This window comes from Lampetra planeri, chromosome 56, assembly GCF_965212315.1.
Source record: "Lampetra planeri chromosome 56, kcLamPlan1.2.h2, whole genome shotgun sequence".
In the NCBI taxonomy this organism is placed as follows: Eukaryota; Metazoa; Chordata; class Hyperoartia; order Petromyzontiformes; family Petromyzontidae; genus Lampetra; species Lampetra planeri.
Genome location: NC_136162.1, coordinates 3,418,252 through 3,430,968, shown reverse-complemented (window position 1 = coordinate 3,430,968; position 12,717 = coordinate 3,418,252). Strand labels below are relative to the sequence as shown.

The following is a 12,717-nucleotide window of genomic DNA, read 5'->3' as shown; positions in this document are numbered from 1 at the left end:
CTGAGTTAAAGTCACGTGGGAGGTGGGGTCAGCTCGGACTCACCCGGAGATCCCTGGAGTCCCTTTTGCCCGGGGACTCCGTCCAGTCCTTCCGTCCCCGGAGATCCAGGGGAACCTGACGAGGGAATAAGTATAACCCGTAAAAACAAAGTTTTTCACTATAAATCCTTTATATGCGTGGCAGCGAACTTAATATAAAGGATTTAAAAATATATTCGCCTGTGGAGGACGCAGGGATCGATCCCGCGACCTTTGGCATGGGAAGCGAGGGCGCTACCAACTGCGCTACTCCGCCACGGCCTGTGGAGGGGTTACGCTCTGGGCTCTTATACTGTGACGTTCAGCCAAAGCGATGAATGAGTTCTATTTGAATATATGTAAAATCATTTTTTTTTGCCTAAAAAGTGTAAAATTTTGGGAATTTTTTTTCACGAACATTAATTGTCTGGCACAACGAGTCTGTGTGGAAAATGTCAGCTCGATTGGATCACGGGAAGTGGGTTAAAAAACGACCAAAAGATTTGCACGGTCGTAAGCAAGCAAGCACGCAAGCACGCAAGCAAGCAAGCACGCAAGCAAGCAAGCAAGCATGCGAACTTAATATAAAGGATTTAAAAAAATGTAACACTCACATATGACAATAACAACAGCGGCAATACTAATAATAATAACGGTATCAAACTTGTAACGGGCACAGCATTCGCTCGCTCTCGAAAGAGGAGAGAGAGGGAGAACGGCTCAAGAGGAACGAGGAGGAACCACGGATGAGCAAGGCAGGCAGCCGTGCAGCGATGAGGTGAGTACGGTGAACAGCTTGGCCCAAAAGGTCCAAAACATCAAATGGCCGGCAACAAACAACACGCATGAAGGTGGTAATAGGCACGAGTGTCACGCGTCTTCTTGAATTGAGCGAAGTTCTTTTTTTAATATGAACTTGTGGAAAAAGAGACGATGAGAGGGAATCCAAAGTGGAGCGGTGCGATGGAAGAAGCGGCGAGTGTTACGACCTGCAGTGTGGTGAGCGGCGTCAGTGAGTGTGGTGAGTGTGGCCCGTTTGTTTGTCATGTGGCTGTCGCGAAGGAAACCTTTTTGCCCGGTGGGTCCTGTCGAGCCTGGAGTGCCACGGGTCCCTGGCTGGCCCGCAGACCCCGCGGCGCCCAGCAAACCCGGACTGCCTGGATTGCCAGCGAACCCTGCACACACACACACACCACAGTCATACCACACACATCACACACCACACACACCACACACACACGCACCACACACCACACACATCACACATCACACACACCACACACACACCACACACACACACATCACACATCACACACACCACACACACACCACACACGCGCACCACACACACACCACAGTCATACCACACACATCACACACCACACACACCACACACACACGCACCACACACCACACACACACACACCACACACACCACACACACACCACACACACAGTGGTCACCGCACCTCATCGTGGCTACAAACACCGCACACCTCATCAAATACGTTCAACACCATAATCTTCGGATTATAGGAAACACTTCTCGCCAGATTAAAGCAACGCGTTCATAATCATCGAGCGGAAGAGAGCTTTCCACGGTGATATTCGCACCTCCGATTACCACGGTTTGGTTACGTCCGGTGTGAAATAAGTTCAACATACATACACCATACAAACATCATACATACAACATACATACACCATACATACAACATATGTACATTCTCCTGATTTCGAAACACACCGTTTTTTTCTTCTTAGACATGACCGTATCATTTGTGATGCACCCTAAATCAAAGTTATCAATATGTGAAGCGCAGTCATGGGGAACGGCAAATAAAGTGGAAAGGCAGCCGAAAATTGCCCAAGCTTTGTGGCCCTACAGTGGGGTATTTGCGCTAAACTTCACTCTTGAGTGATTGCACATGTTGCAGGAAACTCGAGGAGAACCAGGAGAAAACCCACATGTGCGAGGTGGCACAACACTCTGTCCCTGTACAGATGGAAACAGATGGGGATTCATCCATTTGTTGCAGTACTGCAATCGCCTAGCAAACCAGGGTATGGAGCGACCTCGGCACCCGCGGGATGGGAATTTTACAACATTTTTGTGGCCCACCAACTCTTTGTTTCTGTAGTGGTAAATTTCAGGCGCGCGCCACCACCGACTGATCTTATCGGGCTTCTGATAATCTGAAGACGGTCCGTCCACCACATGACCCCCCCTACTAGCAGCCGAAAGCCCACTAGCAGGCCGATGCCGTGTACACATTGCGCCACACAGAGATAGCTGCCGCTAGGGGTCACCCTGGGCTATACATGGAAATCCCGAAACACTTCAAACCTCATTCCGATCCCTCCACTCGCTGGAAGCGGAGCGATTGCATTCTGTGAGGCGACACGATCTCCTTTATGCAAGAGGCTGCGCTAATATCTTTCCCGATGGACGTGAGCCAGCGGTGGGCATTCTACATCCCTTTGGCATGGGGCGAAGGAGAGCAACGGCGAGCACAGTACCAGGTGCGCCCGCACGGCCGGGGTCTCCCCGCGTCCCCTTGGCACCCAGAACCCCTGGCAGTCCGCTCGGTCCCCTCTGGCCCAGGTCACCCTCAAAACCGCGTCCACCTGCATAGCGTCACGCACACGGATAGCGGCGTCTCGCGCTGACCCACACGTCGCTCCGTTTCATTGCTGCGATGTTAACGTGAAGCGTGGCAAACCATCGGCAACCCGCGAGGTGCGTATAGCCGGCTCTGACGTCCGGATGAGAAACGTTTGGCGTGGAACGGAGACAATTGGACGGGAGATGAATAGCGCACCCTTGGTTGCGGGACAGGGAGAGGAACGGCGCATGGTGCAGAGGGAACGCGGGCAGATCGGAGAGACGTTGTGTTGAGTGTTGCTAAAGAGTAGGTGGGCTCGGGCAGCACAAGTCACGGGCAGGGGATGATTATTACTGATCGACGAGGACGACGGCTTGCGGACGTAGTGGGACCATGCGAGGCATGGCGGCTACGATCTGAAGAGGCGCTTAATCCAGCAGTGGATAGGCCATGGCTAATGATGTTGATGATAATGGTGTGGATCAGCATGACACACCCAGCAGGAAATAACTCCTCTGATGAATGATTAAACAAGTTTTTAATGATCTAAAATATGATTTTACCATCACCGCCACTACACATAGGATCAAAGCGTTCTGGGAATGTGCGTTGAGAGACGAGTGGTGAGAGGCGATGGATTTGCTTTACCTGACTGCCCAGGTAAGCCTGGTTCGCCCCTTGACCCGGGGCTTCCAGGTATGGCAGTGGCATCTCCAGGGTCCCCTGCAGCACAGCAGCACAGCACAACACCAGAGGCTTCATAGATGGTTGGGGCAGGCGCTCTCCACAACACTCCGAGCCAGCGTCGATGTCTTCAACACTGAGCCAGGTACTCGAGTGTGTAGCTTCATATCCTAAGAACTATTAACTAGATTTTTGTTATTTGACCAGGTAAGGCCCACTGAGCTACGTAGCTCTTTTTCAGAAGTGACCTGGCCACAAATTGATAGCTCGACAAAGTGGCTTATAGTGTGGACATTTCTAGCAGCTGAAAATTCCAAACGCACGTTCATTCTGAACGTGGAGGGAAAAATCGGAAGGGCCGGAGAAAAATCCACGCGGCCGCGGGGAGAGAGACGGTTGAGATTGAACCCACGACTTCCTGTACACCAGGCGAGGTAGTTAGCATCTCGCCACCGTGGTGCCCCCAATGGCGGCGGCAGTCAGCGGGATGTGAGGGGAAATTGTTTAATTATTTGATCGTTTATTCACCTTCGCTTAGAATACGGGATGCTGTGGGGTCTGAGGAGACTGCCCTGAGTGAACCTCGGGGGTGAAAATGTCGACATATATCGTGCAGCGGTGGCGAGTGGCCAATGGTGGAAGAACGGTGTCCCTGAGGAAAGTCAGACTCAAACCTTGCCGGAGGACAGCAGGCCAAACACGGAAGAACTCGTGAAATATGCTCACAAGTAACTGTGGCATCCCAATCTCTGCTACATCAGATTAAAAAGAAAAATCTAAATGTGGAGGGAAAAACCGGAGGTCCCAGAGAAAAATACACTGGACCACGGGAAGCACATGCAAACTCCACATACACAGGCATTGTCAGGATCGGGATCAAACCCATGACCTCCTGTATACCAGGGAGGGCAGTCAGCATCTCGCCATGGGAAATTAATGAATGTTTCATACAAATGGGAGGAAACTGGAGCACCCGGAGAAAAGCCACGGGCGTGAAGTGGCAACGGCCATCGCCGTAAAGATGGAAACAGGTGCCGATTAGTCCACTTGCTGTACTGCCTTCTGGTGAGCCAGAAGGCAGCCATGTGCAGCATCGCAGCCAACACCACTGCTCTCGGCTAAGAGGCAACAGCCCAACCCTCACAGCGAGCCATCACCTTTTGGGCCTTGGAGTCCATCGTTTCCTGGTGGGCCTGAAGACCCCTGAGAGCCCAGTTCACCCTTTCAAAGCAAGGAAAAAAAAACACACAGACACACAGACTAAGACAAATATCCCCTATGCAGGCCAACAGGATGTCCGCAATCTTGATTTGAAGCTTTCGTGAAGACGTACTTAAAGCGCTTAAGTACGTCTTCTAATGTTTTACATACGAGCTCTTTGTCCCAAAATTTGTCCAAAATAACGTAGCTTCTTTACCTTTCCTGGACAGTAACTTCCACTAACTGCATAACCACAACCTTTACCGTTACGCTAAAGCTGCCCATACAACATTTGCTGGTGCGAACAAATAAGTAGCAGGGAATGCAATATCGTTTCCACCAGCACAGCACACAAAGAGGTTGTTTGGCCAGGACAATGCCCAGCCGTCTTTGTCTCTTCCGTGCCAATGTTCTATAGACAGCTCACCGAATACTCATTGAAGGCACGGTCAACCTCGTGGTGGCACAAGGCAAGTTCTGAGATCACTTCCCACTGATGTTAGCCACTTGCCACTGGGACCCCATCCCTACCTTTGTAACAGCCAAACGCTCTCCTCTGCAGACTCCCCACATTCCTCTTGTGCCAGACGTAGACATCCAACCTGCTCCCGTGATTGAGACCGGCACCACCCCTATGTCCAGATCTCAGCACTGCCCCATCTACCTACTCCCAAGTCACCTGCAAGATCACCTTCATCATCTTTCAGATCCTCCTTGAACATTCCCCAGTCGACCTCTCTTCTCCCATCCCACTCCCAAAAGAGTCCCAACTCAAACCGTCTGTCTCGTCGCGTCCCGTTGGCTGTGCTCGTTCTCTCACCTGCTGTCCCGGCATGCCGGGGAAGCCCGAGATGCCACGGGTGCCGGGAGGGCCAGCGTCGCCGGGAAGGCCCGGTTTGCCCGGGACGCCAGGCGCTCCCACCTCCCCCTTGTTGAAGCTGGGAGTGCCTGGGAGGCCGGGGTTTCCAGGGCTCCCCAGGAATCCGGGCATCCCCTTTTCACCTGCCAGACGGCACACGGCGATCGAGCGTCAAGCGGCCTCCTAGCCACCTCGAACAGCGAGGTGCGCGGTGCAGCCCAGCAAGTGCTTGCTCACTCCGTCGCTGGTGGAAAAGGTCACTCCGCTAGTGGGAACTCTATGAAGGCCCTCCAGAGAGCATTTGAGAGATCTGGGAGAGCGGGGACAGCGAGGGGAGCGGGGGGGAGAGGGTGGAACGGAGGGAGCGGGGAGATCTGGGTGGTCTGTCGAGAGCGAGGAGGCCTGGTGCACCTGTTTCCCCGGGAACGCCCGGCGTTCCCAGGTCTCCCCGGTCTCCCGGAATGCCGTTCATTTCCGCCTTGAGAAAAGCCGGCGGGGGTCCAGGGGGGCCCTCCTCCCCGCGGGAACCTAGAAACAAAATCGGCACAGATGGGGTGCAGGGGTGGCATTATTGTGTCTGGGCAATGCTCGTTCCTTTTGGAAGGTTAAATGTCGAGTCAGCAACAACTGGGGGATCTAGCAGAAGGATGTAAACACTTGAGCTTGATATTGGCCTTATTGGTACCAATCATCATCAACTTGCTTAATTGAATCAACAGCAACATCGCCCCTTACTGGCAGACTAATTTCCGTGTACAGGCCAGGGATGTGTTCCACATTGCACAGGACAAGTACGAGTTGCCATCAGGTGGCCACCTCGGATACAAAGAACAAACTGCACACTGAGACGCTGCGATACATTATGGGCACGATACAATTGCAAGTGTTATTATTTAAATTATTATTAGCCAAGTTTCGAAGCATTTCTTGCTGGATAAAGGCCTCAGCAAGCCATAACTTGTAACTGAGGAATCACACTCTATATGCGTTTGTCCAGAAACAGTTTTTGTGTGGGGTCGACTATGGCAGCTGATACGTACCCTTCTGCCCTTGGCTGCCCGTCTGGCCACGGAGGCCCTTGCTGCCAAGAGGGCCTTGTGGGCCAATCTGGCCGGGGAGGCCCTGCGGGCCCCTTGTCCCGGGCACCCCGGGGAATCCAGCCATGCCCGCACTGCCCTTGGCACCTGAAGGATACAGACGTACCCACGCAGTTGCAGTTACAGACACACGCACGGTTGTAGACCGCTGGAGCTGTGCACTTTTAAATCTAGTTAACACGTAGGCTTTCGCGACCAATATTATTCATAATATAGATTTTTGGGTCAGATCGCGTTATTTATGAATGTGTCGTAAACCTCCACCACCCGACACGGCCAAACAGTAACGTGACACATTGTTTACTGTTTGGCCATGTCGGGTGGTGGAGGGTTACGAGACATTTATAAATAACGTGATGTGACCCAACAACCTATATTATGAACTTTTAAATCTAGACTGAAAACGAATTTCTTTAGAACTGCTTGTTAGCGTGTTTAGTTTGTTGTCCTTCCCCCACACCTCCAATTAGCATGGCTGGCTACGTACAGTGCAACAGAAGTTCAACAAACATACATACATATAGACACCCACGGGATCACGTGGCTACACACAGGTCCAAAGATACACACGGGTACCCCGATAGACTACACAGATTTCTCTGGGAAAGTACTGTTAGCGCGCAGCTATGAAGGCTGGAACGGTGCACGAGGGGTTGGTATGGCCGATATCATGCCTGGCCACCTTTGTATCCCCAGTGTTGAAGTTTACAAATAGTACTCATTGTAGAATGAGGTGGACTATGGGAGAAGCCCTTGACCGGTTTTAATGTTCGCCTCTGATGATGGCCGGGAATGGAACTCAGGTCACCGGGTTCATAGCGTCGTGCATTAACTGCAGCGCTAACCTCTGCACCACTGCTCCCCACACACATGGGGTACACATGAGCTGAACTGCATGGCATTGGCCGGGCTTTGGACTGTGCCATAACCCATGGTAGGTGGAGTTTTTACCTTTGGTGCTGTCCTTCCCGGGCATCCCAGCGATGCCCGGCACTCCCGATGAGCCTACCGAGCCCAGCTTTCCCGGTGGGCCAGGAAAACCCGGTGGCCCTGGCAGTCCCTTCGCTCCTTGCGGGCCTGGATAGCCCTCGTTGCCAGGGCTGCCTTTCTGTCCAGCAGGGCCTGCAGAGGCAGCATCAAGGACATCAAGGACATCAACATCGCAACTCTTACCGTCATCGCAATCATCAGCAGCAGCAGCATCACGACTCTTTCCGTCATCGCAATCATCATCAGCAGCATCGCGACTCTTACCATCCTCGCAATCATCAGCAGCAACAGCAGTATCATGGTCATCAGTGGCAACTTCATGGCTGTCATCAGCAGCAGCAGCATTTACATGGCTACCATCACCATTAGCAGTAGCAGCAACATCTTCATGGCTACCATCAGCCGTAGCAGCAACAACATCGATCCTGTCAACAGCAACCAAATCTAAGGTGTCAACAATAGCAAGCGTACAAAACAGAACATTTTAATCAAGACTAAAGGTATGCCTAGGTTAGCTACAGAGGGAAGGGGCAGGGTGTAGAGATGTGGGAGGGGGTGGGGGGTTCTGGAATCCACAGAGCCGGATAGCTTTTAAACGACAGGAACAAGAAAACGAGCTGTGCTGAGCTTTTCCATAAACTTCCTGGTCCGGCACGGGTCTGCTTTCTGTTCAGGTGTTTCTGTTCAGGTGTTGTGTAAACGTAGCAAAGAGAGAACTGAAATCTCAGACAAGTGGCGCAGAGGGCCCGCGTGCGGAGGATATCACTCATCGGTTGTCCCAGCGCTCGCACGGCAGTACCTGGTCTTCCAAATGGCCCAGGTGGCCCCGTGGAGCCCGAGGTCCCGGGCAGGCCCGGGCCCCCTTGAGGACCTGCGGGGCCCGGCCGGCCCGGCTGCCCTGGTTGCCCAGAGTCGCCCTTCGGCCCTTTGAGTCCCGCCTGCCCTGCAGTGCCGTCGTTCCCTGTGCACGCGCGGTAAGTTTTGTTTCGTGACATTAGTGACGAAAAATACCGGTCAAACTTGCAGTAATTGTTTAAGCCTGCTTGATATGTATGCTGAACTTATTTCGCACCGTACGTAGCCAACCGTGCTAATCGGAGGTGCGGGGGATGGACAACAAACTAAACACACAATGCAGTTCTTCAGAAATGGTCTAGAAAGCCAAATGGCTGATGGACGAAAGCGTTTACCGACGCTGCTCCGCAGAAACACATGAGTTTGTGTTTTTCCCCTCCGCCAACGATCACTATGACTAATACCAATGGCTATGGTGAGATGACTGCAGACCAAAACATTTTAGTATCCATGTTGCAGACAGCAGCCCACCAACAATGGTAATTGGCTATATATGTAAATCAAATGTTTACTCAATTCACTCATTATATGTATGTATATTGAACTTCTTTTGCACCGTATGTAGCCAACTGTGCTCACCGTGATTGGATCACCTCATATCGCGGGTGGCGGGGATGATGAAATCACACGACAGATGATGACGATGGTTGTCGAGATGGTGGTGGATGACGATGACGACATCGGTGGTCATGACGACGGCCATGATAACTAAGGCCATAACGTCGATGCTATTCACGTCCCTCTGCATCTCAATCGCGCCGGCCGGTGCACGACACGTCCTCGCTCACCCTTCTGCCCTTCCACGCCGGGCTGACCGCTCTCTCCACGTGACCCCAGTGGCCCCGTGCGTCCCGGCTCTCCGGGCAAGCCCGGCTGGCCCCCGCGCACCTCCCCGGGTGGCCCTCTCCTCCCCGGTGGGCCCGCCGTGCCGGTTTTACCAGGTCGACCGTGGGCTCCTTCCTGACCGGGGAAGCCTGGGGGTCCCCTATCCCCCGTGGCTCCCGCGGATCCTGGCAAATACAGAGACACGGCGGAGGCAGGCAGTGGCTGTTGTACTCGGCTTGGCGGTGCCTGGTGTGCGTGCATGCCGTTGTTGTTTTGTGATTGTCGGTTGTAGTTGGATGAAGGGCCCTCCTGTCACAAAGGTGGACTCGTAGATTTGCTGCCCCCCCCCCCTACCCCACCGCTTTCCACCCCCCGGCTAATGCCCGTTCTTCATTGCAAGGCCCGTGGGTCACTGGCGGCTCCTGGTGACCTTTAGTGCGGCCCCTGATGTGTGGCCCCATGACACAACACGTGACAACACCACCCATCATCATCACCGTTGTGCTGCTGTCAAACCCCCAATGGTTTCAAATGGTGTGGCGGCCCCCACACTGACGATGTCTCATTGGTGAAAGTGGCTCCCACTGTGAAAATTAGTGAAGAACACCGTAGTAATTGGTGCTGGTCCCCGGTTGACTGGTCCCAGGCTGTGTTGCGATCTTTCTCACCTTCTCTCGTGTTTCCCAGCCCTGATGCTCTGTACCGTCCGTCTATGCTAGAGCAGCATTTATTTAAATTTTCACGAAGCGTCGCGTGACGTTATTGCGTTGAGATGCTGCATGCGTTTCAAATTGTTGCAGTTGTTGCTGTCCAGTAATTTCTCTGGTTTTGTCAAATCGTCGCAATATCGCCTCCAAGTTTGATTGTCGTGGTCTGGCTGTCGCATATGTCTACGTCAGTGTGTTTTGTTTTGGCAGCGTCGATTTGTCCGGCGGTCCAATTGTGCGTTTGCTTGCTTTTGTGGTGGTACCGTATGTGTTGTATCGACGTTACGTCATGCAGGCTGTTGTCTTGCTGCCGGTACGATGCCCATCATGTCGACTGTCGTCTGGCGGCTGCTATTGCCGTGCCTCATGTCGTGGGCGGCAGCAGCTGGTCTCACCTGGAGGCCCCATGGCCCCGGATGGACCCGGATCTCCCGGCTGCCCCTGAATGCCCTTGAACCCTGGCATCCCCGGTTCCCCAGCGAACCCCGGCGAGCCCTTGGGACCTGGACACCAGAGGGAAAACGCACACCAAGAAAGGCTCGCACGAGTAACGGCCCAACTCGCGCGCAGTCAGAATCTGCCTGCGAATGACCAGAGAATGCAGGCTTAGAAAGCGAGGTGGCTGGGAGGCACAGCAATGGACTCTTGAATCGCGTCGGTGATCCTGCCTCTTTGTTGGATCGTGGAGGTTTGCGACATGTCACGAACAGTGCTAGGTTGCGAGGTGGTCAGGAGATGGAAGTAAAGCAAGGCCGTTTCACGAACTCACAGATCTACGTTAGCCAATAACCATTACCTCCGTAGCGCGCCATTACAGGTGAGCATCAGCACGCCCAACTAATGGTGTAATACAATAAATGTACTGGACATGTTTTACCCCCACCCAATATTTTACCCAAAATTGTCACGGGTTGAAGAATTCGTTTGGAACGCTTGCAAAGCAAGCGAGTCCCACGGTCCTCTGCCCCTCATTGCCCTCTGCCCCCCACCCCCTCTGTCCCCCACCCCCCTCTGCTCCCCACCATGTTTAAGAACAGTCCGCGGAAGGAGATGTCAAATAAACCCCTTCAAGTGACTTCTCGTGAAAGCCAGGGGCCGCTGCACGTTCGAACCCGCCGTGAAACGACAAATGCCGCTGGAATTACTTAGACCCGTGCCCGTCATGCCGAGAGAACAAAATTGTTGGAAGAGAACCGCAAAAAGATGACAACACGGGGAATGTAGCGCGAACGAGAGAGAGACGCGTCCCGAGGTTCGTCCTTTGTCAAACCTTGAGGTCCGGTCAGGCCCGGCGGTCCAGGCTCTCCCCTCGGAGGTTGCACCACGCAATCTTCGGTCTCTCCTGCCAAAGGGAAGGGGAAACAGACGTCCGTCGTCACGGCGACCGGCCCGGCGGTGATGCTGCGTCGAGGACTTCGGGTATCCAGAGCCGCAATGCTGCGAGGAGCAAGCGTGGTGGTGGCGGCGTCGTGGTGGCATCGTGGTGGTGTGGTGGTGGTGGCGTGGTGGTGGTGGCGTCGTGTTGACGTCGTGGTGTTGACGTCGTGGTTGTGGAGTCGTGGTGGTGTCGTGGTGGTGGTGGTGTCGTGGTTGTGGCGTCGTGGTGGTGGCGTCGTGTGCAGCTGAGAGACTAAACGTCACCGTGTGTCTGGTAATGGAGTGCTTCTTCCAGGAGGCAGTGGAAGACGATAGTCTTGATCTGCTCTCGTTTGTCATGCTACTAGATCCACGTGACATGGCCTAGCGGCAGTGCGTTCGCGATTTTATATAACATTCGTGACAATTTGAATGTATTGTTCATAAATTAGATTGTTGTCTTTCCTAAACACCTCCGATTAGTAGTTGGCTCCGTATGGTGCGAAAGAAATTCAACATACATACATACAAGTGATAGAATAATCATTATATGTAATCTATGAATCAATGCATTGTTACTGGCTTAGACTACATATCTCTTTGAAAATCTCTATACATTATCTCCATGGATTGTTATGTAAGGCTATGGTCTGTGTAAGTCTATTGGTCTCTTTGTAAGTCCTTAAGTCTCCACGAAAACCAGTGAGTCTCTTGGTAAGTCTATGCGTCTATATACAAGTCGATGGATGTATTTGCAAGTCTGCATGTCGTGGAAGTAAGACACGAGATGAGATCAATTGACTGAAGCATCATCCCGTGCGTAATCAGCAGAATGCTTAGCCCATCGTGCGAGTGTTACCGCGCACCCAGACGCCGCAGCCCAGAGTCGCGTGGCCACGGAGCCCCACGACACAACAAACGCGACCCTGAGGGCGCGCGTGTGATGACAGCAGCACAGCCCACCGCGTGAGATGGGGGGAGGGGGGTGCGCTGGGCGTGTGGCGACTGTGGCGGGCCACGTGAAGCCGGGTGGCAAGTGCTGTGGTGGCAGGTGGAGTGGACCGCGTGCGTGCTGTCGTGGAGGATGGGGGCCGTGCGTGGGATGGTGCGGGATATGGGGCGCTATTTTCACGACTCGAGGGGCACAGGACCTGACTCTCAATCACTGCGGGTCCCCTTCGGCTGGCGCCGTCGTGGGAAAAAGCCGCGCAACCCGCCAGAGATTTGACGTCACTGCTGTCTCATTTTCAGAGAGATCTAAAGATCTACGGAAGCGAACACGAGTCTCTGTCATTTGGAATGAAGCAAACTACCATTCATTTACGGGGACCTTTGGGGAGACGACTGCCAATCATTTTCAATGACGTCCATTATCGCGTCAAATATTGCGTATAATTGGTTAGAGAACCCTGATAGCTAACTTTTAATTATAACGCTTTGCTAGATCACTGAACAGGAGGGCGCAGCTCTGCTAGTCGGATGCGATGGGGAACTGTTTAATTATTCTATTGTTTATTCAC

General features: G+C 53.0%; 1 protein-coding gene across 1 annotated transcript in view; it reads right to left on the bottom strand.

Annotated features, from left to right (window-relative positions):
• The window catches only part of LOC144735603 (uncharacterized), a 136,612-nt gene that overhangs the window by 15,960 nt on the left and 107,935 nt on the right, over positions 1-12,717 (bottom strand). Inside the window, exons 25-37 of the mRNA XM_078618027.1 lie at positions 11,112-11,183; positions 10,237-10,344; positions 9,098-9,319; positions 8,254-8,415; positions 7,416-7,586; positions 6,408-6,551; positions 5,779-5,895; positions 5,329-5,510; positions 4,466-4,529; positions 3,273-3,347; positions 2,539-2,646; positions 1,086-1,193; positions 44-115 (exon numbers count right to left, since the gene is read on the bottom strand). Coding sequence (XP_078474153.1) covers positions 44-115; positions 1,086-1,193; positions 2,539-2,646; positions 3,273-3,347; positions 4,466-4,529; positions 5,329-5,510; positions 5,779-5,895; positions 6,408-6,551; positions 7,416-7,586; positions 8,254-8,415; positions 9,098-9,319; positions 10,237-10,344; positions 11,112-11,183 — 1,605 coding nt within the window. The remainder of the gene's footprint in view (positions 1-43; positions 116-1,085; positions 1,194-2,538; positions 2,647-3,272; positions 3,348-4,465; positions 4,530-5,328; positions 5,511-5,778; positions 5,896-6,407; positions 6,552-7,415; positions 7,587-8,253; positions 8,416-9,097; positions 9,320-10,236; positions 10,345-11,111; positions 11,184-12,717) is intronic.